General features: G+C 42.4%; 1 protein-coding gene across 2 annotated transcripts in view; it reads left to right on the top strand.

The window, feature by feature from the left end:
- Window positions 1-10,838, top strand: part of CHM (CHM Rab escort protein) — a 104,654-nt gene extending 93,816 nt beyond the window's left edge. For both annotated transcript variants that reach the window (XM_063431856.1, XM_063431855.1), the window contains exons 13-15: window positions 1,691-1,792; window positions 8,990-9,156; window positions 10,397-10,838. In XM_063431856.1, coding sequence (XP_063287926.1) covers window positions 1,691-1,792; window positions 8,990-9,156; window positions 10,397-10,603 — 476 coding nt within the window. In that variant the 3' untranslated portion in view covers window positions 10,604-10,838. The remainder of the gene's footprint in view (window positions 1-1,690; window positions 1,793-8,989; window positions 9,157-10,396) is intronic.
- Window positions 10,839-27,707: the final 16,869 nt, after the last annotated feature.

Genomic DNA, 27,707 nt, shown 5'->3' with positions numbered 1-27,707 from the left:
TATTCGTTTTTTGCTTTTTTAACACAAAAACAAATATGAACGCTAACTTTGGCCAGTGTTTGTGACTAAGTAGCTACTAAAAAGGACTAAACATACCCCACTTTCAATACCTTTGGTTGTCTACTTATTCAAATGGTATGCCATTATGGGGGGAATTCTCATTGCGGGGGTAATTCTCATTGCTGGGCTACCACACCGTCTCAAAGGTAACATTACCAATCTGGCAAATTTATATTTGAAAATGGAACGTTCTATATTTGACCCTGTAACTTTCCAAAACACCATAAAACCTGTTAATGGGGGATACTGTTGTACTCGTGAGACATCGCTGATTACAAATATGTGCATTTTTGTGCAGTAAAACCTAACAGTATTATGACATTCACAGCAAAAATGTCAGACGGAAATACAAATTTAAAAAAAAATCTTATTTTCTTAAATTTTTGTAAATTTTATTCATAATGAATTATGTTCCATATATGAATAGTTAATGATAAATTAAAGCCCTGTTTCTCCTGAACAAAATGATATATAATAAGTGTGGGTGCATATAATATGAAAGAGGGGAACTACGAGTGAACAGACATATAGCGCAAATTCCAGTTTTTGTTTACGTTTTGTTTTGATCAGAACGTGCACTATTGACTCTGTCCTGAAGGGGTTAAATAAAAACCACCACACCAGTCTAATCCACCAAATCGCCTCATCTATTCTTAATGAAGTGATTTTGGTGCATTGATCTTGTCCCTGCAGCTTTGCAGTTTAAATCAGTAATGTTTTAACTCTCCGCGCCTCTCGTGGCTCTCAATCAGACATCCACAAAGAATTACAATGCGATTGGACACTTCACAGAAAGTGTGGGCTGGTTTGAAAGGGGAGATTTGCAAAGGCTTCAGGCAAAAGATATATAACCCCAATTTAAAAACAAGTATAATTAAATGCATGCATATTTTAATTGGTGATATATCTACTAAACAGTGATGTGTATTTCTCTTTTTTTCCCTACTTGGGTGGTGGAGTGTCCCTTTAAATACGAGTGCATTAAACACAAATATACATGAGAAGCATGTACCAGACAATGGTTGCCTTATGAGGGAATAGTAATATGCGTGCATTTATATTTTCTATCGTTTTGTAATGACCGCTAATTAGTTACTGTTATTTATTTTGTTAATAAAATTGTTTCACATTAGAATTTTTTTTTTTTTTGTCTTCAGTACAAATGCCAAATCAGGCAGAATAAAACGAGGATAGTAAAAAACGACAGCCGTGTAAAAACAAGGGCCTTTATCCTCGTTAGACATTTTGCGAGTACAATGTAATAAATGAAAATAATGCTGCATCAAACTGCAAGAGTAATTGATAAGTATTTGTAATGCAGCCCCGATGACCCTCATCTAGGCTGTACTGTATGTGCTTCCACAATGGCTCTGGTGGTTCCTGTCGGCTACGTTTATTCATTTAGTAACAGTTTCATCATCAGCAGTGATCTGAAAACTGATTTTTTTTGTACTTTTTTTTTTTTTAAAGCTGTGTTTCAGGATAAAACAAAAAAATTAACCAGCACCATTTTACTTTAAAAAAAAATATATATTTTTTTTTTATAGGTTTTAGCCTGCACGGATCCAACCTCACAGATTGATACTGTAATTATAGCAATGCTATTAATGATAAAATGTTGTGATTGCAGATTTGGTCCACCTGACTTGTCCGTCCACGAAGACAACTGCCAAAGAAGATCTGGAACCAGTGGTACAGAAATTGTTTACTGTGAACACTGAGCCTGAGAAAGGTAAACAAACACTCGGACACTGTGGCCAAAGACTTACCTGCATTGTCTTTATCACCTGACCATTTCTTTACAGAAATCATATGAATTAGATTAATATTTTTGTCTAACGAAGCTATAATAAGTTCAGCTGGAATTAGCAATGTCCTTTTTTCAGGGTGGAGATGGCTCAGAGTAGCTTCGTAGCAGGGGACAGTAATTGGTTCTTTGAACTCTCTGATGATGCTGTGAGTCTATCGTGCTCAATTTTAGCTGGAAGTGTTTTTTGTTTGTGTAGAATAATGTCCCTTTAAGTGGCTCCTAATGTTAACTCACACAATAGGAAGTGTTACGCTCAGTGTGCAAGAACCTCGTACCAGTACCAGAGTTTCTTAGTTTCAGTGAGATAAAAATTCATACAGTGAAATTAAAAATCACAAATAATATATTTATGTACTTTTAATGAATTAAAATGCTTATTGAAAAACATACACAGTAAACATGTACAAAAAAACTAATTTAAAAAATAAAAATAAAAAACCTCTTAAAAATATTGCTTCTCTCCAATGAAATTTTGCATCCACCTTTTGCCTGGTCCAAATGTCGCCATGGAGGTCATTCCTGTGTAGTGACATCACTACTGGCTCTTCAGCGTGGTTGCCACATTGTTCCACTCTGCTGCAGGTGGAAGAATGTTAGAGTTTCTCCGGCCCTAACCCAGCAAATGTTTAGGTGTACTTATTGGCAGGCAAAGATTGATTGTGGACATGTGCGGTTTTCAGCACAGACAAACTAAGCAGAGAAAGTAAGTAATTTATTCAGAGATTAAAACTACCAGTTGGTAAATAATTAAAGTTGACTTGATAAATTCCCAGTTGCTTACTTTATTGGCGGTCTTTTTATCAACTTAATTTGCGTGATTATTCCTCCCCATTAATTGACTCAACCACTTAGTGAAAGCTGTGAGTCTTGTCGTCTTCAGAAGGGAGATCCATCCCAGGAACACTGATATTGAGTCACAAGGGTGCCTGTAAGGTTAATATCTTTTAATAGTATGTAGTACATACCATCCTTTTCTCAAGTGGGAACTGAATGTTTACTTTGTTGCAGACTTTAATGTCCAATCGACTCACCAGCAGCACATGCAGTTATCTAGTGCTTCAAAGCCAGGAAAACCATTTTCTGTTACAGCTACATTCTTTCAAGAGTACCTGGTAAAGCATGATGTATCATCGTTCACAGTTCTACTCGGATTCCTTCACAAGAGCCACATAATCAGAGGGTCTCTGAAGCACCGAACAGCTAGTTTTCCTGACACATAGGTCTTTCTATCATCAGGATGAGGTAGTGGTCGTATTTTAATTAAAATGTCAGAACAAATACTGTTGGAGTTATTGAAAATGAATCACCAGATAAAGTGATCACTGGTCCATGGCAGGTCGGAGAGACAAAGTCACCTGCTGGAGAGGACTTCATTCATTTTCCTGCTAAGTGAAGAAGAAGTAACTTCGCTAGCGTCATGAACTTTTTAAGGATTTTTTTGGAAAAGCATTTTGCATTTTATCAAGAGACCATTTTTTCACAGGCTGTTGGATTTAATTAGCATTTTAAACGATTTCCTAACCTTACAAAATACGTGATAAAAGGGTGCTCAGTTGACTTGATAACGATGTTAACGTGTGAGCTGTTGTGACTTATTAGCTGAACAATTTTAAATTTTTTTGTTCTCTACGTTTTAATGTATTTTTCCTGTTAAGTAAAATAGAAGTCTTTTATCGGATGGTCGTGTTTCAGTGTCTGGTGTAACAGTGCTCCCCCAATTTAAATGCAAGAAGTGCTTTTTTTTTTTTTTTTTTTTTTAGTTATTTCAGATTTAATTTGAAAGCTCGGTTCTATGCGGTTGTGCAGATGTTCTAACTAAATATAGCTAATTTTATGTAGATAAAGAAAGCACTATTAAAGGGATTCTATAGTGCAGTGATGGCGAACCTTTTTGAGCCCGAGTGCCCAAACCGCAATACATGCCAACTTTTTTTTCCTTAAAGTGCCATGCAATTGCGTGTGTGTGTGTGGGGGGGGGGGGGGGTGCGTGTGTGTGTGTGGGTGGGGGGGGGTGCGTGTGTGTGGGGAAGTGTGTGTGTGTGGGGGGGGTGCGTGTGTGTGTGGGGGTGTGCGTGTGTGTGTGTGGGGGGGAGGGTGCTGTGTGTGTGGGGGGGTGCTGTGTGTGTGTGGGGGGGGTGCTGTGTGTGTGTGTGTGGGGGGGTGCTGGGTGTGTGGGGGGGTGCTGGGTGTGTGTGGGGGGGGTGCTGGGTGTGTGTGGGGGGGGTGCTGGGTGTGTGGGGGGGGTGCTGGGTGTGTGGGGGGGTGCTGGGTGTGTGGGGGGGTGCTGGGTGTGTGGGGGGGTGCTGGGTGTGTGGGGGGGGTGCTGGGTGTGTGGGGGGGGTGCTGGGTGTGTGGGGGGTGCTGTGTGTGTGTGGGGGGGTGCTGGGTGTGTGTGGGGTAGGGGTGCTGGGTGTGTGAGAGGGGTGCTGTGTGTGTGAGAGGGGTGCTGTGCTGTGGGGGGTAAGGGGTACTGTGTGGGGGGTAGGGGTGCTGTGGGGGGGTAGGGGTACTGTGTGTGGGGGTAGGGGTGCTGTGTGTGGGGGTAGGGGTGCTGTGTGTGGGGGGTAGGGGTGCTGTGTGTGGGGGGTAGGGGTGCTGTGTGTGGGGGGTAGGGGTGCTGTGTGGGGGGGAAGGGGTGCTGTGTGTGGGGGGTAGGGGTGCTGTGTGTGGGTAGGGGTACTGTGTGTGGGGGAGTAGGGGTACTGTGTGGGGGGGAGTAGGGGTACTTCTGGGGGGTAGGGGTGCTGCTGGGGGGGTAGGGGTGCTGCGGGGGGTAGGGGTGCTGCTGGGGGGTGGGTAGGGTGCTGTCGTGGGTAGGGGTGGTGCTGGGGGGGTAGGGTGCTGTGATGGGTAGGGGTTGTGCTGGGGGGGTAGGGGTGGTGCTGTGGTGGGTAGGGTGCTGTGGTGGGTAGGGTGCTGTGGTGGGGGGGTGGGGTGCTGCTGGGGGGGTAGAGGTACTTCTGGGGGGTAGGGTGGTGCTGGGGGGGTAGGGTGGTGCTGTGGAAGGTAGGGGTGGTGCTGGGGGGTAGGGGTGGTGCTGTGGTGGGTAGGGATGGTGCTGGGGGGATAGGGTGCTGCTGGGGGGGTGGGGTGGTGCTGTGGAGGGTAGGGGTGGTGCTGTGGAGGGTAGGGGTGGTGCTGTGGGGGGTAGGGGTGGTGCGGGGGGGTAGGGTGCTGCTGGGGGGGGTGGGGTGGTGCTGGGGGGGTAAGGGTACTTCTGGGGGGGTAGGGGTGGTGTGTTAGTATCCCACCCCCCTCCTTCTTACCTTCAATGAAGTGTGGGGGGGGGGGGGGGACACAGCCACTGGTGGTCCGGTGGTGGTAAGTACTGCAGGGGGAGGGATCTGTGTAGCAGCTCCCCTGTCCTCCCGCGCGATGCTGTGTGGAGCGTTGCCATGGTAACGCTCGGCAACGCTCCACACAGCATCGCGCGGGAGGACAGGGGAGCTGCTACACAGATCCCTCCCCCTGCCTCCCGACCCGGAAGCAGAATAGGCGCCTGCCGTTTCGGGCAGACAGGCGCCTATTCTGCAGTGATGGCGGACCTGTGGCCGCGTGCCCACAGAGAGGGCTCGGCGTGCCACCTGTGGCACGCGTGCCATAGGTTCGCCATCACTGCTATAGTGCCAGGAGCACAAAGCCGTTTTCCTGGCACTATAAAATCCTACAGTGGCCCTCCCGCGGCGCTGAAGGGGTTAGAATGCAGAGGGACATCAGCGCTGGGTCAGGCTCCACCCACACTCCTCCCCGCTGACGGGGGAGACCTAATGCACATGCGCGGCAATGGCAGCGCTTGCATCAATGAATGCTTTCCTACGGGGAAAAATCTGACACTGAAAGTCCTCGTGCAGAGCGCGAGTTCGTCCAGCATCAGATACCGGACCAAAGGTCAGTTTCAATTCAGGAAGTCCCTCTAGTGGCTGTCTGGCAGACAACCACTACAGGTGCAGTTAACCCCCAGAGGTAATTATTGCAGTTTCTCTGTAGCACTGTAGGATTAAGGGATAAGGAGCATTGCGCCCAGACCACTTTAAGCTGAAGTAGTCTGGGTGCCTATTGCTGTGAGCTTTACTGCCATGGAGCTCTGTGATACAAATGACTGTAAGCTTTATTGGTGCAAAGTGCTGTGATGCACTCGCAATCTATATAACATATCTAAATCTATATACGTTTTACTGCTTTGGAATTCTGTGTAAAAGTAAAAGCATTGTGTTATCTCAGAAAAAAAGGTGCACACTAGATCAGAAAAAGGAATGTGGGTCCAAAGAAAGCTACTTCGCGTCTATCAAAAATGAGATTGTGCCCATGTCTGTAATAGCATAACAGACAGTATTGCTACTTAGTGCAATTCCAGCCATCATTTATTGGTTTAGTAACTTAACACCAAACTAAGATTTATTTATTTTTATCCAGGAAAGTGAGGCGTTCTATAGAGCCACCAGTAATGCTATGTCAGTAGGACATTCATTTTCAAAGTAGGGTCTCTCAGGACTAGAAGCTTATTATGATATGGACATGGGTTAAATAACGGTATAAGTCTGTGCTTAACCATAAATATGATTGTTCATCATTTCAGCCATGAATTCTATGTAATATATAATAATCAACGTAGCTTAATTTAAGCTAAAGTCAGCAGTCTTAGTCATATTTGTGATAGCCCTGTCTAGCAGTAAATAGATAATGTATAGAGTGTGTGAATTGGTTTTAGGCAGCGCTGTCCAGTAAAAGCTGTGTTAGTGGGCGCTCTGTACTGTGAAACCTCTCATCTGTTTAGTGAAATCCATTAGTCTCTAGTGACTCCCACATCATGTTCATTACCATCTTCTGACATTTGTCTTAATGACTTTCTTGACATTTCAGCTTGACACCTTGTCCGCGTTCCTTATATCAAGGCCAATAATACAAACGCATTTACCCTTATGTCGTTTCCTCTGTGCAAGGAAACAAAGCAAAAAGGTGACCAGGAATATATTCTAAACACAAACCTTGCTTTCATGTCATTAAACAAGTTTCTAGTTCAAGGCTTATATAGTGGTGACCCCTCGTTGTTTGCATCGAAATGGGGTGATGGTTTAGCTTTTTTTTTATATATCTATAAAAAGCATGTAAACTTTAATTAGAACTTATATATTTATTTATTTAAAAACACATGATTAGGGCAATTCTTATATATAACACATGAATATAACATTGCACACAGAAGATAAGTAAAAGCACAGTATAAAACTGGTTAAATAACATGAATGCAATGGCACTGTATACAAACTAGCAGCCGATTAAAAACAATACTATCAGTATATTATATATCATAGTACTTCACTAGTCAGTTGTTATGTTTGGGTTGCTGTCTTTTCTTAATTTATGAATATATCTTGGATTCATTTATAACCCACAATCCTAGTTGTTGTTTTTTTTTTTTTTTTAATGGTTTATTCAGTTTTTTCCCAAAGAAATCAGGGGTACAGAAAGCAAAAAGGGGGATAAAAGGGGTACAGCCCTTAAGGCAATCCATCCACAACATTTAGGTAGCATTGATACCAATACAACAATACATTGTCAGTGATCAAGCATTATACTTTAGATTCCCTGTAAGAACCTCATCTTCCTGAACCCTTACATAGGATGTGCTAATTTACCCTGGTGTTTGTTTTTTTTTTTTGTCTTTTGCTTAGAGTTAAACTTCTATATTATTGCAGCCACATTAATTCAATAATTATTGCAAAGTATAATGGGAGTCCAAGCCATTCCAAATTCTCCCTTTTCAGGACAGGGCCTAACGTTTGGATACTGGGCTGATTACCTATGCTTTTTTGTATATATAAAAAAAGAAATCTCCGTTTTCTTTCTAGTACGCCTGTATTTAATTACCTATGTTTACTCCAGATTTTAAATTGGAATTAAAGTGACTTACAAGATAGCAAACCAAATAGAGTATTTGAGCTCATTAAATGCATAACTTTTTACATTTTCCAATATTTGCAAGGCAAATTAACTATACAAGGGACGCCATTTACTGCGGTGTTTGGTAACACAGGAATGCTTGTGCGCAGAGGCCGCTTTGATCATGAAATAGAGCAGTAATTAAACTGCTCGAGCTGAGCTTAAAGTGCGGGCCATTTATGTATTGTACTGTTCATTAATTTTACTATGTTTGTCGGAGGCCATATTATGGAATGCATGAACTGTAATTTATTCCATGAAATAGAAGATGTGAAGGTGGCGCGTACATGTGAAGACTTTTAATTTTTATGTTATTCAATATCTTTATTGTTTCAACAAAATAATTAAAATGATAGCAAAGCGAGTAAGTAAACTATGCACTAAGCTCTTATAAATTGTATGTTGTTCCTCGTCTACTAACCATAATTTAGCATTTTTTCTTATTATTCACTCTTTTACTCTCCTCTTTGAAGCTCTGGACAAATAATCAAACTGCTAATACTTGAGATTCCATTGTCCTAATTAGTTAAGATAGGCTTTAACTCTCTAAGGTAACTGTTTAGCTACTTTGATAAAGAAGGTAGGCAGGCATCTGTAGAGGAGGGCAGGTGAAAATCTAGATAGATGCACCCTTTAAAGCATCCTGAAAATCAGCTTCTAACCTTTTTCTTTCAAATAAGTGTTTCGTCAAGCACTCGGAAGAGGTGAAGTTTATCCCAGATACTCATGGTTAGGTTTGGTAATATTTTGTTTTTTTATATTTTTTTTATATTTTTCAGTATGGTTTCAGTAAATTACACTCTGATCCAGTTGCCCTCTGAAAAGGCAGATACAGTGAGAGAATCACAAGGAATTTCATGGAGATTTTACTTCTCCCGTTTGTCCCTACTGTAGTGGAATTAAGACGGTTTCTACTTATTGCTTGCCCTGCTTTGACATCAAGATTGCACTTTTTTTAATGAATTGAGTTTAGAACCTCTTCGAACCTCAGAGCCACAGGTTCTCTCCATAGCAGGGCCAACTCCCTTTTTCTCCTTTCAAGGACAGTTAATTAAATGAGTATCGTCGTGATTGAGTCATGATAACATCTGTATCTCCAGGGCTTTTTTGAAAATTAGAGAATCTCAGTGGATCCTTTGTTTGATAATTTACTTTGTGTCTTATATATTTTTTCTTAAGGTTCTGAAGATGAGGACCTAGAAAAGCCAAGAGTCCTCTGGGCCCTATATTTCAACATGAGAGACTCTTCAGGCATTGATCGGCAGTGTTATGTTGGACTTCCAGATAACGTTCATGTTTGCAGTGGCCCGGATCCGAGCTTTGGAAATGACTGTGCAATCCAGCAGGTTAGAAAGATTATACAGTACTTATCAAGCAAGTATGACATAAGAGTTGTATCTATGCATTTGAGTGGCCAACACAGTCTGATTGAGCCCTTATGCAACAGATTTACGTAGCCATTACATTAAAGGATCACTGAAGGCATCCAGAGCACTTTATCTCTTAAAGTGATACTATAGTCCCAGGTAAACAAACCCGTTTTCCTGGCACTATAGGCTTTTGGAGTGCCCCCTCCCTCCGCGCTGTAGGGGTAAAACCCCTTCAGCCACTTACCTTAACCCCTTAAGGACCAAACTTCTGGAATAAAAGGGAATCCCGACGTGTCTCACACGTCATGTGTCCTTAAGGGGTTAATGCAGCGCCAGCCTCCCTCGGCACTGGTGACCTCTCCTCCCCTGCCGACGTCAGCTCCCGAGTGGAGCCGAATGCGCACGCGCATTCAAACCTGCCCATAGGAAAGAATAACTTAGTGCTTTCCTTTGAGGATCTTATTTGACGCTGGACTCCGTGAGGACGTCCAGCGGGAAATAAGTGCAATTTACTGAGTGTAAATCGTGAAAGCGCCTCTAGTGGCTGTCATGGAGACAGCCACTAGAGGCTAGATTAACCCTGCAGTGTAAACATAGCAGTTTCTCTGAATGGTTATGGTTAAAACTAGGGTGACCTGGCACCCAGACCACTTCATTGAGCTGAAGTGATCTGGGTGCCTATAGTGGTCCTTTAAGTGGTCTAGCACTGTAACCCTACAATGTTGCTGTTTAGCAAATATGACAATGTCATGGTTGCAGGTTTATCTCACCTCTAGTAGCTGTCTTCCATGTTGAGAACAGAGTTAAACTCTGTTCTAAATAAAATTTTGCTTTTAGAGCATCATTTGATCCGTTCAGTGCAGCGAATCATCGCACCTGCGCATTAGCTTTTGGATTAGCTGAGATTATCAGGATTAATGATCTTAACCACGAAGGTGAGGTGGCGATGGGATAAGGTAAGTAAATCTCACATTTTTCCATGTATTCAGAGGGTGGCTAGACACATAAACAACTACAAGACACTAAAGCGTTAGGAATACATGTTTGCATTCCTAATGCATTGTGTTTCTTTACAGCTTACATTTTTATTTTGATAAAAATCAGACGGTTAACAGGTGTGTAGGAAGCAGATCTCTCAGGCCATATTGGGATATCTTAAAAATACTGAATATTGGAGATATTTATCCACTAAAGTACTTTGTATGTATGTTAACAGGCGGAGAATATTTTCAGTAAGCTTTACCCAGCTGAAGAGTTTTGTCCACCGGCTCCTAACCCAGAAGACATTATTTATGACGGTGAAAGCCCGCCACAGGATGCTGCAGATTCTGGCACTCCCACTGAATCTAAGGATGAAAACTCCACTGAAAGTGAGACGATATTGGAGGCTGCTGAAGACGTAAAAGAGCAGAAAGAAGAATAATTGAATTCCGTCTCTGTACACTGGATATACTCCTCATTCCTTAATCTGTACCTAGGTCAACGGCTACCGATACTCCACTTCACATGTTTAAAGCAGTTTATCAACAAACTCTATGGCTAAAGAATGGCTTGTGTAATGCAGTCTGCTATCGTATTTAAAGTGCCCTTGTTCGTTTTTAGAAAATGGCTGTCATATTGTCTAGTTTTCATATGTCTTATATCATTAAAATATGTTGTAACGTTACTTTGTCAAAGTTTCCTGTCTGAACTTTAAAAATGTTGTGAAACAGAGTCATTTAGAATGCACATGACTGTATTTACGTATAGTTAAAAGGCCCTCAAATTGTAAACCCATGCACAGGAGGTGTTTATTTACTAAAAGGTCATATTACTGAAATTCAAACTAGAAATTGTGGATCCAGGGAAAAATCTGATGCCTCGACTTAAGAACATTTTATTTTAGCCTTTGAGACTTTATGCACATTGAGGTTGTTTTAATCTTAAAGTAACTTTAAATGAGTACCATAGGGTCAGGAACACAAATGTATTCCTGAACCTGTAGGGTTAACACAACCAAGTAGTCCCCCTGGTCTCCTCATGTCTCTCTAAAAATAGCAAAATCTTACTTGTATTCAAGTCTGGAGCTGCTAGCTCTGGCTCTGTTTCCTTTAGACCTGCCCACTGCCTGCTGACATCATCAGAAGTGGTAGCCTGATCCAATCACAATGCTTCCCCATAGGATTGTCTGAGACTGACAAAGAGGCAGACCAGGGGCAGAGCCAGCACAAGTTAAACACAGCCCTGGCCAATCAGCATCTCCTCATATAGATGAATTGAATCAATGAATTTCTATGAGGAAAGTTCAGTGTCTGCATGCAGAGGGAGAAGACACTGAATGTTTGAATGCAATTTAAGCAGCCATGACCCAGGAAGGATCTCTAACAGCCATCTGAGGAGTGGCCAGTTAAGTGATCACTAGGCTGTAATGTAAACACTGCATTTTCTCTGAAAAGACAGTGTTTACAGCAAAAAGCCTGAAGGTAATGATTCTACTCACCAGAACAAATTCAATAAGCTGTAGTTGTTCTGGTGACTATATTGTCCCTATAAAACTAAATTAACTATGTAACTTGTGACTAGTTTAACACAACAGTAGACATTTTATGTGAGGGCGCACTGGAGAGAGGTTTATAATTTACTGAGCACATACCCTAGATCTCTCATTCTAAAATTCTGACGAAGGTCTCCTAGCGCAGACCAAAACATTAACAACCCCCCCACCAAAAAAAAACCAAAAACAACAACTTGATATTTTAAAAATAAAACCCAGTAAATGCCCTGGAATATTTTATAATCATAAACTTCTGCCAGGAATTTCATTTATTTATTTAAATATTTATTACAAGAATTAGACACAAAGCTTAACAGCAGGGAATGGAATCCCCCAGGGTTCTACCTAGCCATATTCACTATTCCAAGAGAAACTGCTTTTCCATGATGATAAAAATAAAAAAAACAACCCAAAACAAATGTAATTAAAATGTAACAGAAAGTGACATTTTATTGAAATGGGTTTGCCTCTGCATATGGTTTTTGGCAGATTGTACGTTGCCTGGTTGTTTAATTTGGATTTAATGTTGATGTAATTAAAATTCAGTGTGATATTCCAACATACTTCAATATTTATAGCCAGGTAATAAACAAAGCCATAATTTAGTAGCAAAATAGCTTTGAATTCTCAGTTTAATTAAAAAAAAATAAACCTTGTTTTGCTTTATCGGTATCAGATCATTTCTAAGAGGCTTTCTAACTGCTTGGAGATAGATAACAATTCTGAGCTATTTTACAGCCTTTAGAAGTAAGAACATCAAATTCCCTATTTTATTTTTTGTGCCAACAGCTAAATTTGGATTAGTTTAGCTTGGGTCAGTTCCTGTACTTCCTGTAAATATAATTGTTTGTACATATATACATATGGTTGTCTCTATTATTAATTGGGTTAGTGAATGTGTTATTTAAACAATAAACCATACTGTCCAGAAATCTATACAATTTGAATTCCTCTGTTAAAGTTAAACTCTGGCCACCAATACTCCTCTAATGCAACTGGTAGATTTTGGCTTCATTAATGTGTTGTTTTTTTTTACATGCTCAAATCATAATAGTTTTTTGCATAAAATAATACATGCTTTGCAGAATCCTGCACCATAACCCTGCCTCCTTAGCCAGGCCCCCTCACTCCAGAAAAATACTTCCTTATCAGATGTACGCTTCATGGCACACCAGGTCTATTGTCTGCCCAAGTGCCATCCTACCACAAGATATCAAGGACTGCTGACGTGATAGCAAATATTGTAGGTTGAGGTAACACTGGCATGAAAGCATCAGTTACCAAAACGAAAGTATATTTGGTGGCAATATTGGTGCTTTCTTTTGTCAGTTTAAATAAAATGAGACTCCCTGAGAAATGTCCTAAGCAAGTTCCTTGTAACCACAATTCTGATTTTATTATCGGTATGTCAAAATTAGGTTACGGATAAAGGCGTATTAAGCACTATAAAAAACTCTGGTCAGGGGGTGCAAAGAGGGGGGGAAGTCTACTTTAATATTTGCATGTAAAAACACCGCAATGCACCAATCAACATCACCTTATAGAGATGCATTAAATCAATGAATCTGTATGGGGGGCGTTCAGAGTGTGGAGACGCTGAACGTGAGTGCTGCACGGTGTGCAGCAATGACCCAGGAAGCACCTCTAGCGGCCGTTTGAGTGACTGCCACTGGAGGTGTCCTGAGGCACTAATTCTCTGAAAAGGCAGTGGTTATATTAAGAAGCCCTATACTCACCAGAACATCTATATTACGCTGTAGTTGCTCATGTGACCAGAGTGCAGTGTTAATTTTGTCAATAAACAATTTTAGTAGACTAAAACAATTCAGATGACTAAAACCACAGACTATGACTAAAACTAAATTGAAATTTGGACAGATGGGCTGGGAAGGGGCAAAAGAGACAGAGGCTTTTACTAAACCGTCGACTAAAATCTACTAGAGATTTAGTGGATTAAAACTAGACTAAAACTAAAACAATTCCGAATATGACTAAAACCAATATTAACACTGCAATAGTGTCCTTTTTAAAGACTTTCACAAGGAGTTGCAGAACTGCATCTTTGCACACGCTCTGGCTGCTCAGACTGAAGCTGTACACGGCCCTCATCATAAAACTGTTGTGTCTGTCAATAAATTAACAGAAGTTGTACTATTGCTGTCCTTGACTTATTTAGCAGCCCCGTTCATATTATTGGATAGAAGAACTGTGGCTGGTGGATGAACTACATATTGCAAAACCCCTGCCTGACAAGTTTATCAGATATGGTAAGACCCCATAGACTGGAATGGCAGGGTGAGTCCTTCACTCTTCCAGTAAAGAAATTAGAATGGATCACGTAATGTTAGCAGCATATCACAAATAATTCCAAATCTAGAGTACGGTATCGTAGAGTCGCAGCAACTGGCAACCATTTTATCTGTTTCACATTTTGCACTTGCAGAAATATTGTTTGTTACTATGATTCACAGTGACATTGACAAAACCTTTAATCTGCCAACATTTTGGGGAGAAAATCCTGACTGTGTCACCTGTTGCTGTGTGCATCGCCTCTTTAGCAGGTTTTGGTCAACATCAAGAGCGTATGTTGGATTTTGGCAATTTCACTCTACCTATCCGAAGCCAAGATAGGTTACTGATAAAACACTCAAGTAAACACTATTAAGGACTAGCACATTTTCCCGTAATTAAAATGACCAGCTGAGGCCCCAGACCCCAACAAACTGCCCATCCCTATCGTGCAATATTGTTGTACCAATACATACTTTCCATGCCTGTGCTCTCCTTAACTTTCCAACAAGTGCTCAGATTTCCATCATCCTTGTTCACAGCTGTTTGGAACCTTCTTGGAGGCCAGAGATTCTTTGTGGAATGAGTGATGAAATTCAGTGACACTTTACAGAAACCACCAAAGGGAAGAACATTAAATTCAAGCATGCACAGCACCCGTCAGAACTGGACAGCTGTCCATGTACTGTATTTGCCAAATATTTGTCCAGCATTAAATTATGTGAAAATATTGAATTCTAAGTCTAACTACGTGGATCTACAAACTCCAATTATTGCAGTATAACCATATTGCCCTATTTGGCTATTTGAAATGCTGTGAGGTAAATGTGTGTTTATTGTACATATCTCTTATGTTAGTCAAAGACCACATTTGAACAAAGTGGTCTTTCAATTACAGAATTAGGATAGCATTTACTTTTTCTCAATGATCGATCTGTTGGCACACATAGAAATATGCTTCATGATAACCAACATCCGAGGATTTTTTTTCTTACATACTACAATATCATGACAACATTGTGTCACTGTATCTCTTGTGGGCACTATAACAGCCAGCTACCATCACACTGCTATCGGTTACTCTTTGCCAACCCTCAGTTTAGTTAACTACTGGTCAGCCTGACATACCATCACTTGGTGGTATCTACCCAGCTCAACCTGCCATTTTGGGAGATGACCCATGCATGTCTAGTGGATACTGCAAAAATACAGAAATGTATTTAAGTCCATAAATATGTCACTACTGATGTTGGTCTATGCTTGCAATAGAATACATTTTACGATGGTCGATTCTGTACGTTTGTGGAGAGCATTTATTTAAAAAAAATAAAAATTAAAAAAAAGCGCAACTTCCCCAACAAAGCTTTTTTGTTTTAAATATGTTTATTAGAGTCGCCATAGAGTGTGGGCAGGCATTGTATGAATCAGTAAAAGTAACATATGGTTGCCTGCGCAGAGGCATATAAGTCAGAGCAAACGAGTAATACAGAAAACTGAATATACATTGATTAGCGAAATTTGGCACATCAAGGGCATTCAATCGGCATATTAACGCATTTTGCAGGCTGTTTAGTCGTCCGAGCCATACCTATGTCCAGCTATGCGTGCAATGGCGTTTTCCGCATGGGTCGTCTTATACTTGGTTAAATAATCATGTATCTAAGTAAATTAAGTGGACATATACTTTGCGTATTCTAAATTTAAGTTAATTATATCAAGGGCATATTCAACAGGTATATTAACGCATTATGCAGACCGTTTAGTCATCCGAGCCATACTCATGTCTAACCCTCAGTAAGTGTTGTTCATTAACTGGTGCGTGCAAGTGCTGCGTGTGTGTTGGTTACGTGAGTGCTTTGTGTTAGTCGTTCGAGCCATTATCCCATGTCAGTAGGTGTATGCCTGTGGTCTGTGTCTGCAGGCTGTATGCAAGAGTGTCGTGACCACTGGCTTGTGTCAGTGCTTTGGGTTAGGTAGGATGCGAGAGTGCTGAGACGTTGGAACGTATAATGCAGTTATTGTGCTGTATTAAATCAGTACATCTACCTTGCTGATATATAACCCAATAAGGCATTGTACGCTGGATACAGTGTATTATTACCAGTATGGACATTTCAGAAAAAAGACTCAACCGTTATTTAAAGGGAAACTCCAGTGCCAGGAAAACAATCCGTTTTCCTGGCACTGGAGGGTCCCTCTCCCTCCCACCCCCCAATCCCCAGTTGCTGAAGGGGTGAAAACCCCTTCAGTCACTTACCAGGGGCAGCGACAGGTCCCACGTCGCTGCTTCCTCCTCCCCCGCCGCTCCTCCTTCTGGTTACGTCGGCCGGTGGGCGAGACTGATCTCGCCCGCCGGCCGAGGAGACCTAATGCGCATGCGCGGCAATGCCGCGCATGCGCATTAGCGCACCCCATAGGAAAGCATTGAAAATGAATTTCAATGCTTCCCTATGGGGAATAGAGCGACGCTGGAGGTCCTCACACAGCGTGAGGACGTCCAGCGACGCTCTAGCACAGAAAACCTGTGCTATGAAGCAGGAAGTGTCCTCTAGTGGCTGTCTAATAGACAGCCACTGGGGGAGGACTTAACCCTGCAAGGTAAATATTGCAGTTTTAAAAAAACTGCAATAATTACACTTGCAGGGTTAAGGGTAGTGGGAGTTGGCACCCAGACCACTCCAATGAGCTGAAGTGGTCTGGGTGCCTGGAGTGTCCCTTTAACTTCAAACAGTGCCTGGAAATGTACTTGTTAACTAGCATAATAAAAAAGAATCAGATTTTCAGAAGGATAAGCATAGGTAAGCAAACAAACTATATATATATTGCATAAGGGCTCCCACATTTACGAGAAGTGGCAAGTTTGGCCCCATGTAGAACGCATTGTAATAGCCCGGCTTAATATATAATAAAGGTATATGGTTGTCAGGTAAGTAATAAGAGGCTACTTCATATCTTGTCATGTAGCTGGCAGCAATTATATACGCAGCTATAAACAGCTTCAATCATTGACCCCTATGGGTATTATAGCATATACTATGAATTCCTGTAGCATTTTGAGCTAACTTGATAACGACCAACTAGTATCAAATAATCAAAGCAAATAAAAACTAAAAACTAAAATTGCAGAAAGAACGGTTTCACAAACGGAGTATCATGAAACAGTCCCATTAGCCTTATCTGTCCTTCGTTGTTTTATTTATCCTTTGCTTGGGACAGTGCTCAGGCGAAGTGGAGCTGTATAGCGGCATTAATTGAGCCTCTCCGCTAGAGGTGGCAGAGCAGTGCCTGGCAAGATAGGTTGTAGCTGTGCAGGCTGCTCTCTACTGTGGCCTCTGGTACGCTAATGCCAAGTGTGCCCCTATTTGTCCAGTAGGTCGGTCATTGCAAGGTCTCTCTAGCACCCCTGGTGCATCTGTTCCCCTCCAGGCCTGCTCCAGCCGTGCAACCGGGAACGCTGTGGGCACTCAGGGATGTCGGTAGTCCGGCAGACTCCCACCCCTGAAAAGTCCTCGGCCCCTTGTCCCCTGCACCTCCCCAACTCCCACAGTTCCCCGTCGGAGCTCCAGCCCCATGGTGCCTCACCCTTCTCCGGTCTCATGCTTGTTGCCGGTGCTTGCCTCCCCGCCCACCGGTCCGCCAGGGGTCCAGCTCGCCCCGGCGACACAGGGCTCGCAAAGTTGGGGGCATCCTTCCCTGGACCACCACCAAATCCTGGGATAAAGGCCGGCTCCGCGCTGTCCATTCTGCCGCCTGGAGGGGTCCATCCGTGGGATCCGTCACACCGAGGGCCCAGGTGACCCCGCGTACCTCCCTGCAGCTTGCACATTCGGCGGCCATCTTGGCGTGGGAATGGGCTCCCCGATATGTGGCCCTTCTGCCTCCAGTCTCCGGAGGTTTGACTCGTGGGCCGGGATCACCCCCGCTGGCCCAAGGGGGGGGGGGGGAGCGGGGCCGGGTCCGGTTCCCCCTCTCTCCCTCAGCCACCTGGTCTCGGGGCTCCTGCCGTTGCCGTGTGTGTGTAGGCCTCATGGGCTCAACTTGCTCCGGTTATGCGGGTTGCGCGGCGGTGGCTTAGCAGGTGTTCCTGCGTTTTGCTCCTGTGCCTCTCCCCTGCTCCAGGTGGGCTTTTGGTGCCTTATTTTAGTGTGTTTTGGCATGTTTAAGCATCCCAGAGCCGGAGCCTGCATGGATGGCTGCCGCTCAGCTCGGCGGCCCGGCCCCGCCCCCGCAAAGCTTTTTTTAGATGTAACATGTATTTATTTTTCTTGTATGTAATTATGAGATTAATCTTAATATTAACCCATCCATGGGGTATTTGTTGTTATACATTTACGTGCATAACTTCTTCTGCTTAATGGCCCTGACCTCATGTAAAGCTGAATATATCTATATAGGGAATGTTGAGGGAACCAAAATCTTCCATATGTTGCAGAAGTGGTTCTTCATATGACAATGAATAAATCATCTTGAAAGCAGTGTTGCGAAATGCAAAGAAAAATCCAGCTATGGTTTACTACTCCAGACAATTTTATCTTGTGAAGGAGGTGTTCACAGTTATTCATCTTAATTTGCATGCTATTTTTGACATTACAGACAATCCAAGAATATTTTCCACATTTGAATATTCTTCAAACCTCCCTGCAGCTTGCACCAGCTGCTTCCTGCTTTTGATTTCACCTGCACATCCCGAGTGCCATCTGCTGTAGTGGCAGGTCTGCTCAAAGAAAGCTAGCTAATAACGCGCAGCTAGGATGAAAATTGTTTGATCATTATGATTAGTGTTTCTAAGAATGCGTAAGAGGAACGCTATGATTGTAAAGATACAGAGACCATGATTGACTGACGTGTTTGAATTAGAAAAGGATCCTTCCGTTATCTCCAGTATAGATATTTTGTGTCTTACTTTTCTTCATAACTATCACAATTGGCACCGTGCCATTCAGATGGCCAGGCATGACCACCCCCAGGTGGCTCTAAGGGGATTTGAACTGTGGTCATTATGTGTCCTAATCCTGCTGTCTTATCTCTGAGTCACACTTCAGTTCTTGTTTCAGCCTGATGTTTATCCTTGCCTTGTCTCCACCACTGGGGGGCTGGACTTTACCTGTGGCTGCTCCTGTCAATCTCAGTCCACCTGAAGCAGATGCCTAATTAGCCAGGTATAAGACACTGCCTCTTCCTGAGGACAGTGTCAGTTCATTGACTCTGGTTCTGCTGTTTGGTTCCTGTTATTGTGTATCTTGATCCAGTGTTCTCCAGACTGCTTCCGGCTTCCGACCTTGGCTTATTTCTTCGTTTACTCTGAACTCTGGCTCCCCCTGACTTCGGCTTTCCACGACCACTGCTTGTCCTTGCCTGTACTGCGACTTGGAGCACTATTCCTGCACAGCCCCTGTGCACGGACTCACAACCCAGGTGGCTTCTTACCTGGTCACCTTGGTCTGTGTTTATTTGCAAGGGTGAGTGTAAAACTCTGCACGGCGGACTCCACACCAGGTAAGATCCTGACATGATGAATTGACCATGGAGTCTGCCAAGATATACAATTTACTCACTTCCCTTGCTCAGCAAGTGACTAACCTGTCTCAGACTGTTATGGACTTGCAGAGAGACTTGTTGGTATTTAAAGGAACAGTACGCCCAACTGTTGAACCTGCATATCCAGAACCCTTTGTAATAATGCCTGACAGGTTCGATGGTTCCCGTTCCTCATTCACAATGTTCAAGGTGGATTGCGAACTCCTGTTTGCTTTAAAACCAAGGACCTATGCTACCGACTTTGTCAAAGTCTGCACCGCTGTTTATCTGCATTCTGGACGGCTGAAGGCATGTGACTGGGAGTCATTTATAACCGCAGAGGTTAAGGAAGTTTTTAGTGTTTATAGCTAAAATGACAATGAAGGGGAGAATTATCGTCATGGGTGACTTTAATCTTCCTGATGTGAATTGGAAAACAAAAATAGCTGCTTGTGCCAGGAGCACACATATTCTAAACTCCTTACTGGGATTGTCTCTAAAACAAGTCGTTGAGGAGCCAACTCATAAAGAGGCCTTACTAGATTTGGTGTTAACAAATGGAGATTTGGTATCCGGTATTACAGTAGGTGAAAGTTTAGGATCCAGTGTTCATCAGTCAGTGTGGTTTAATATAAGAACAGTGACTGCGTCACACCACACAAAAACAAAAGTTTTAGACTTTAGAAAAACAGACTTTTCTAAAATTAGAATATGTGTAAAGGAGTCATTATCAGACTTGAGCAATTTAAATGGAGTCCAAGAGAAATGGGATTATTTAAAAGTTGCACTTCTGACGGCAACAGAAAATTGCATTAGGCTTGTCAGTAAAAGTAAAAAAAATTCAAGAAACCACTGTGGTACTCCGCAGATGTGGGCAAAATAGTAAAAAAACAAAAAGTTAGTAATTATAAAAAAAAACAGAGTGAGGAAGACAGAATGATCTATAAGATTAGGCAGAAAGAGGCTAAGCAAGTTATAAGAGCTTCGAAATCTCACACAGAAGAGAAAATAGCACAGTCAGTTAAAAAAAAAGGGACAAAACATTTTTAGATACATAAATGAGAAAAGGAAAGTAAAAAAAAAAGGGATTAGTTAGAATAAAAACAAAATAAAGAAGGTATGTAGAAGAGGATAAAGGTCTAGCTGACTGCCTCAATGAATATTTTTGTTCAGTATTTACAGATAAAAATGAAGGAAAGGGGCCTCAGTTAGGAAAAAGGGACAAATTAGTCATTTATTACATGTGAGTTTACAGAGGAAGAGGTTCTATTTCAACTGTCAAAAGTAAAGACAAATAAGTCAATGGGACCTGATGGAATACACCCAAAGCTATTAAAAGAGCTTAGTGGTGTACTAGCAAAACAATTAATTAATTTATTTAACCAATCATTGTTAAAGGGACACTCCAGGCACCCAGACCACTTCTGCCCATTGGAGTGATCTGGGTGCCAACTCCCACTACTCTTAACCCTGCAAGTGTAATTATTGCAGTTTTTTATAAACTGTGATATTTACCTTTCAGGATTAACTCAGCCACTAGAGGGCACTTCCTGCATCATAGCACAGAAAACCTGTGCTAGAGTGTCGCTGGACGTCCTCACTCTGTGTGAGGACCTCCAGCGTCGCTCAATTCCCCATAGGAAAGCATTTTCAATGCTTTCCTATGGGGTGCTCTAATGCGCATGTGCGGCATTTTCAATGCTTTCCTATGGGGAGCTCTAATGTGCATGCGCATTAGGTCTCCCCGGCCGGTGGGCGGGATCAGTCTCGCCCACCGGCCGACGTAATACAGAGGAGGAGGAGCAGCGACGTGGGACATGTCGCTGCCTCTGGTAAGTCACTGAAGGGGTTTTCACCCCTTCAGCAACCGGGGATTCGGGGGTGGGAGGGTGAGGGAACCCGCAGTGCCAGGAAAACTAATTGTTTCCCTGGCACTGGAGTTTCCCTTTAATAGGAGTAGTCCCAGAAGATTGGAAGTTAGCGAATGTTGTGCCCATTCACAAGAAAGGTAGTAGGGAGGAGTCGGGCAACTATAGGCCACTAAGCCTTACTTCAGTAGTGGGGAAAGTAATGGAAACCATGTTAAAGGATAGGATTGTTGAACATCTAAAAACACATGGATTTCAAGATCAAAGACAACATGGGTTTATTTCAGGGAGATCATGCCAAACTAATCTTATAGATTTTTTTTTTTTATTCTTTATTTTTGTAGTGCATATAGATATAACAACGCGTATGTGGTGCCCCAACGGCAATCCAAGTACGCTTTAAGGACAATTATTACAATGGGGTACATGGTAACTTTTGCACAATTTATAATAAGTGAGGTCAGTTCTAGTGCGAGTAGCTAGTATGTAGTTCGACTACGTGAAACAAACGAAAATTAAAATGAAAGTAAAGTCATGCATATCGGTTGAGCAAACAGCAGATCCCTGAAACTTGTGCAAAATCGCACCTGGTCTGGTGATGAGTACTATAGGAGTATACTGGATTAATTTCTTGCGCTTATAATCGCTAAGTATGACCACCATGTTATAATGTGGTAAAGACAAGATGGCCTCAAGCTACACAGTCATGTTAGCATAAAATGCATTAGGCTAGGATCTGCTAGTATGTTGGGTGTAAGCATAGGTTTGTGCTGTTCACTATAAGAGATTTAAACAGAAAAAAATAACGAAACTCAAAATTAACTTTGGAGTTGGACTATAACCTGACAAGCTCCAGGGAGGCACAAGTCCTTGAGTATGTACATGTGTACCGCACTCGGGGACATGTGGCACTGTCAGCCAATGCCTCGTCTTGGTGTGGTCGTGTGGCCACTGGGCGCCAATGGCTGCAACCGGGTGTGTTCCTGCGGTGGCTGTAGGTGTGGGTCGGGTTTGCCTTCCCCCGTGCTCCATGTTGCGTTGTGGGCCTGAGTCAGTGCGCCCATGACCTGGTATGAAGGGAGGGAGCCCGGGTCTAGTGGTCTGTGGTAGGCTGCTTGCATCTTCCTGCCTTGGTGCTGTGCAAGAGCTGGTGGCCTTGCACTATGGGCTTGGGTTCTAGTACGGCCCGGTGTTTTCCCCGTTGGGGTGGTGCGGTGTATATTTTCACCCAGTCTCTGGCTTTTGCGGTGTGCCACCTTCCTCTGGTGTGGTTGCCACCCTTGGTGTTTTAACCCCCGATGCTCTCAGCGCGGTGGGACCCCGGATTCGGGGTGTTGTAGTTAGGGGTGCCGAGTCGTCTCGTGGGAGGTTCCTTGGTCTCCCCTCTACTTGATCCGTGCATCTCATATGCTCTGTTTTGCATGGCCAAGTTGGCTGTAAGAGTGCCATTAACTGAGCCCTAAAGTCATCAAAAAGTAGGTCAATTGAGTCTCTCTCGATTATGTCTGTGCCCAGACTAGGTAGTGGTTGATCAGTGTGTTTTGTTAGGTCACGCTTGTCCGCCATCTTGGAGGCACCAAAGCCTGCCTTGCTTAAAGGTTTCGCAGGCTTGGTCCGGGGGCGTAGGGCATGAGGTTCTCCGTCTGGCGGATTGGGTAACTAAAATAATAGATCATGGTGGTGCAGTAGACATTGCTTACCTAGATTTCAGTAAGGCTTTTGACACTGTTGCACATAGAAGGCTTATCAATAAACTGCAATATTTGAGTTTGGATTCCAATATTGTTGAATGGGTAAGGCAGTGGCTGAGTGACAGGCAACAAAGGGTTGTAGTCAATGGAGTATATTCAAAGCTTGGGCTTGTCACCAGTGGGGTACCTCAGGGATCTGTACTTGGACCCATTCTCTTTAATATTTTCATTAGTGATATTGCAGAAGGTATTGATGGTAAGAAATGTCTTTTTGCTGATGATACTAAAATATGTAACCGGGTTGATGTTCCAGGAGGGATAAGCCAAATGGCTAATGATTTAGGTAAACTAGAAAAATGGTCAGAGTTGGGGCAACTGACATTTAATGTGGGTAAGTGCAAAATAATGCATCTTGGACGTAAAAACGCAAGGGCAGAGTACAGAATATTTGATAGAGTCCTAACCTCAGCATCTGAGGAAAGGGATTTAGGGGTGATTATTTCTGATGACTTAAAGGTAGGCAGACAATGTAATAGAGCAGCAGGAAATGCTAGCAGAATGCTTGGTTGTATAGGGAGAGGTATTAGCAGTAGAAAGAGGGAAGTGCTTCTGCCATTGTACAAAACACTGGTGAGACCTCACTTGGAGTATTGCACGCAGTACTGGAGACCGTATCTCCAGAAGGATATTGATACTTTAGAGAGAGTTCAGAGAAGGGCTACTAAACTGGTTCATGGATTGCAGGATAAAACTTACCAGGAAAGGTTAAAGGATCTTAACATGTATAGTTTGGAGGAAATACGAGACAGGGGGGATATGATGGTGGATATGTTAGAAACATTTAAATACATAAAGGGAATCAACACAGCAAAGGAGGAGACCATATTTAAAAGAAGAAACTACCACAACAAGAGGACATAGTCTTACATTAGAGGGGCAAAGGTTTAAAAATAATTTCAGGAAGTATTACTTTACTGAGAGGGTAGTGGATGCATGGAATAGGCTTCCAGCTGAAGTGATAGAGGTTAACACAGTAAAGGAGTTTAAGCGTGCGTGGGATAGGCATAAGGCTATCCTAACTATAAGATAAGGCTAGGGACTAATGAAAGTATTTAGAAAATTGGGCAGACTAGATGGCCCGAATGGTTCTTATCTGCCGTCACATTCTATGATGGACTCTCAGTGCCTTACCTCAATGAAAGCTACTCCCAAGCCTGCTCCAGATTCCCGCAGATCTCGGGTATCTAGAGAAAAATATATCTCCATCCTGTTACAGTACAAGCCCACCTTCAGCGACTGGCCTTGTTACCCAAGGAAGCCTTGATACTCCAGAAGACAAAGAGGAGCTCATGGAGATCAGCTTCATCCGTACTAGATTGTCGTCTAAAGAGAGAGACCGAAGGAGAGGTTGTGGCCTTTGTTTCTACTGTGGAGAAAGAGGGCACTTTATCTCCCTCTGCCCTACTAGCCCACCTCGGCCTAAAACTCTTCAAGTAGGTACTGTTCGTACCTATCATGTCCTCCCTGCAACACAGCCTGGAAACTGCCCTGGTTGCTGCCAGTCATGCCCACGTTCTGTGACACAATAGGGCACCCAGACCACGGTAATCAATATTACCAGTACCCCTGAGAAGTTTACACCTTCTGTTCCAGAGACATCTGCATCTCCACACCAGGTAAGATCCTGACAATAACCAAATCTGGCTTATTCTCTATAGACCAAAAAGATGTATGACCACATGAATGAACTGGTCAACTGTCCTGATACCGAAGATATTAATAACTAGCAAAACCTTTTCCAAAATGAATTTTAGGGACTTGCTATTGTTTGATTAGTTCTGATTAAATGTGTACATTGTACTTTGTAAAAAGAATAATGATTAATCGTCTCTGTGTGCCAAAGATGTTACAAACCCATTGGAGAATGGTACAGTTGGCTCCTTCATTGTTGCCTGGTTTTCTCCCTTCTACATACTCACGGCTGTATCTGCTGGGCTATTCCTGACACACAATGCCCTTTCTGCATGGGTATTACATCCAAGACTCATTTTAAAATAATATTGGGTGTTTCATAAAAATTCACTTCATATGTTTTTTAAAAATACTGCATTTAGATTGTGTTATCTCTTTTTGTCTTTGAGAGATCCATCTATCAACATGATCCGTGTGTGTGTGTGTGTGTGTATATATATTATTATTTTTTTATTTTTTTTTTGTGGTTGCACTAATCCATAGGTGCGGATTATCATTTTATTTATTTTTTTGTTCTATTTGTGTTGTCACAAGGTTGGGGAAATGTTGTGTGATAATCTGCAGCCCTGTGGCGAAAGTAACCTCGCCACTGATTTTTGGAGGGGTCTGTTTGCCAGCCTCCTACCCTGTAACTATGTCCACTGTGTTAAACCCTGGTTGAAAATACTGTTTGTGCCCTTTTGGACTTGCATAAGGAATACTTTGAACTTTCAAAGTGGCACTTTGAACACCCGAACGGTCGAAGTGGTTCGAAGCGGCACTCGAACACGTGGCAGCGGCCATCTTAAGCTGCGAGTACAATGATAGAATTGGGTTAATACAGTATCTGACTCGACTATCTCCCAGGAAGAGGGGTGGGATTGTATGCTATGTGTGGGAGTGTCATGCACTGGAATACTGTTCTTATTGGTCTGTGCATATTGTAACTCCGTTCCCCACAAGATCCATGTTGGCGTACCCCTTGCATGGGGATTGTCATATAAGGCCAAGTGTGGCACCATTAAAATCCGTTATCTTCACTCTCAACACGCAGCCTTGTCTCGTGATTGTAGGGAACAGCTATACTGCTATAACCACTAACTCTAATAACAGCTTCACAGCTATACTCTCTTGGAGAGGCCTTCCCACTGGGAGCTAGATCCAGAAGTTTGGTCCAGGGTGGAAAGGAATGGCGAGCCAAGCTGCGGCGACTAGGGGGCTGCGGTGCTTATGGGCCTCAGAGTCAGCTAGGAAGCATCGATTGGCGGAGGCACCCAGTCGAGGTGCCAGGCGGTCCGTCACAAGTCCTTACCCATATTTTAAGATATAGTGAGCACCTATACCTTGTATTTGTTACATAAGAATGCCAACTTTGTAAATAATTGCATCAAACAGAAAGATTTGTAAATATGTAATGAAACATTTCAACCTCAGTAATAAAGAACTTCTAGTTGAAACCCTGGGTTCTGGTTGTGTCAAGAGTCTAGTCATCGAAACGTGTCTACTTTATCACCTGTGTACAAGAGGGCTTCAATATTTTATAGAGCTAGCTTTGCTCTGGTCTTTGACCTATGGTCCAACTGTAGTTTATGCCTTTTTTCATAACACCTCACCAGTAAGTGTCCCTGGGCAGACGCCTAATGAGAGAGAGAGAGATAGAGATAGGTAGGTATCCATCCACCTACCTCAAATCCTTTATAGAAGAATGTAAGTTTATTTGAGCGTGGCTTTCTTCACCTCTTGTACTGTTTTCCTATATCACCGTTCTATAATTGTAAAATGCTGCGGAATATGTCAGCGCTATATAAATAACATAATTTAAAAAAAATACATATTTAAAATCACTTTGCAATACTCCATTCAGAATGCACAGTTGCTAGGGTGCTAAATCTTAATAAATATTTCAAATTATACTAAATAAATTTGTTTTTACTTTTTTTATTTTTTTTATTTATTCATCCGATCAAATAATGTTGTTGACACTGAAAAAAGTGTTATTTGTTTGAGATTATTTTTGAGGGTTATTTACTAAAGTCAGAATTCCAAGTGCATTAAAAGTACATTTCATATATATATAGAGAGAGAGAGAAAATATCCAAGATAGCACTCCAAGGACTTAGTAAAAATTTACTTTTATTACCTTAAACTAAAACAGCGAAAATCAACGTTTCAGCTTGATCCCCTCAAGCTTTCGTCAGGATACACTGTACAAACAAATAACCCCACATATATAGCATAAAATAAGATATTTACTCACCACACCTGTGTTACAACCGACTCCATGGACGCACGGACCGGGACTGCCGCGGGCTACCCGAAAACGTCAGCAGCCGCACGGCGTCACGTTCAATGACGCGGCCAGGGGTCATTACCATGACGACCTGTAAACACAGGAACGTAGTATGAATATACCAGTTAAAAACAATTTCACCTTAGCGTACTCAGTGGATATATAAACGAAACAAAGACAGTAAAGGACTATGCAAATGAAAACGATCTACTGGACTGAAATAAAAATGTTAGACTCACAAAACCGGATGTGTAAGATTAGACAGACATGCAGCCAACAGAGAAAGGGCAAAAATTACCTCTCACTTACTAACTTACACATAGATCCAGACAAACTTAGGAAATACCTAATCTAGGGTACTCAGTGTATATAAAGATACTAACATGTATCAAAAATGTTGTATAATTTGGTGACCAATCTCTAAATCCGCTTTATGAAAAAACAGAAGTCCTGAAAAGATGCAAGCCATATCTTAATACTAAGCAATTGGCTTATTTCACAAAAAGAGGTCACAATATCAACTAGAGGACCAGAATCCTAGACCCAAAGATTGTCAAGAAAATGAAATCAGTTCAAAACAAATTATGTGTTGTGGTAAAGAAAATCAA

This window comes from Pelobates fuscus, chromosome 9, assembly GCF_036172605.1.
Source record: "Pelobates fuscus isolate aPelFus1 chromosome 9, aPelFus1.pri, whole genome shotgun sequence".
Taxonomy (NCBI): Eukaryota; Metazoa; Chordata; class Amphibia; order Anura; family Pelobatidae; genus Pelobates; species Pelobates fuscus.
Note: the sequence above shows the minus strand (reverse complement) of the source record. Positions and strands in the feature narration are given on the sequence as shown.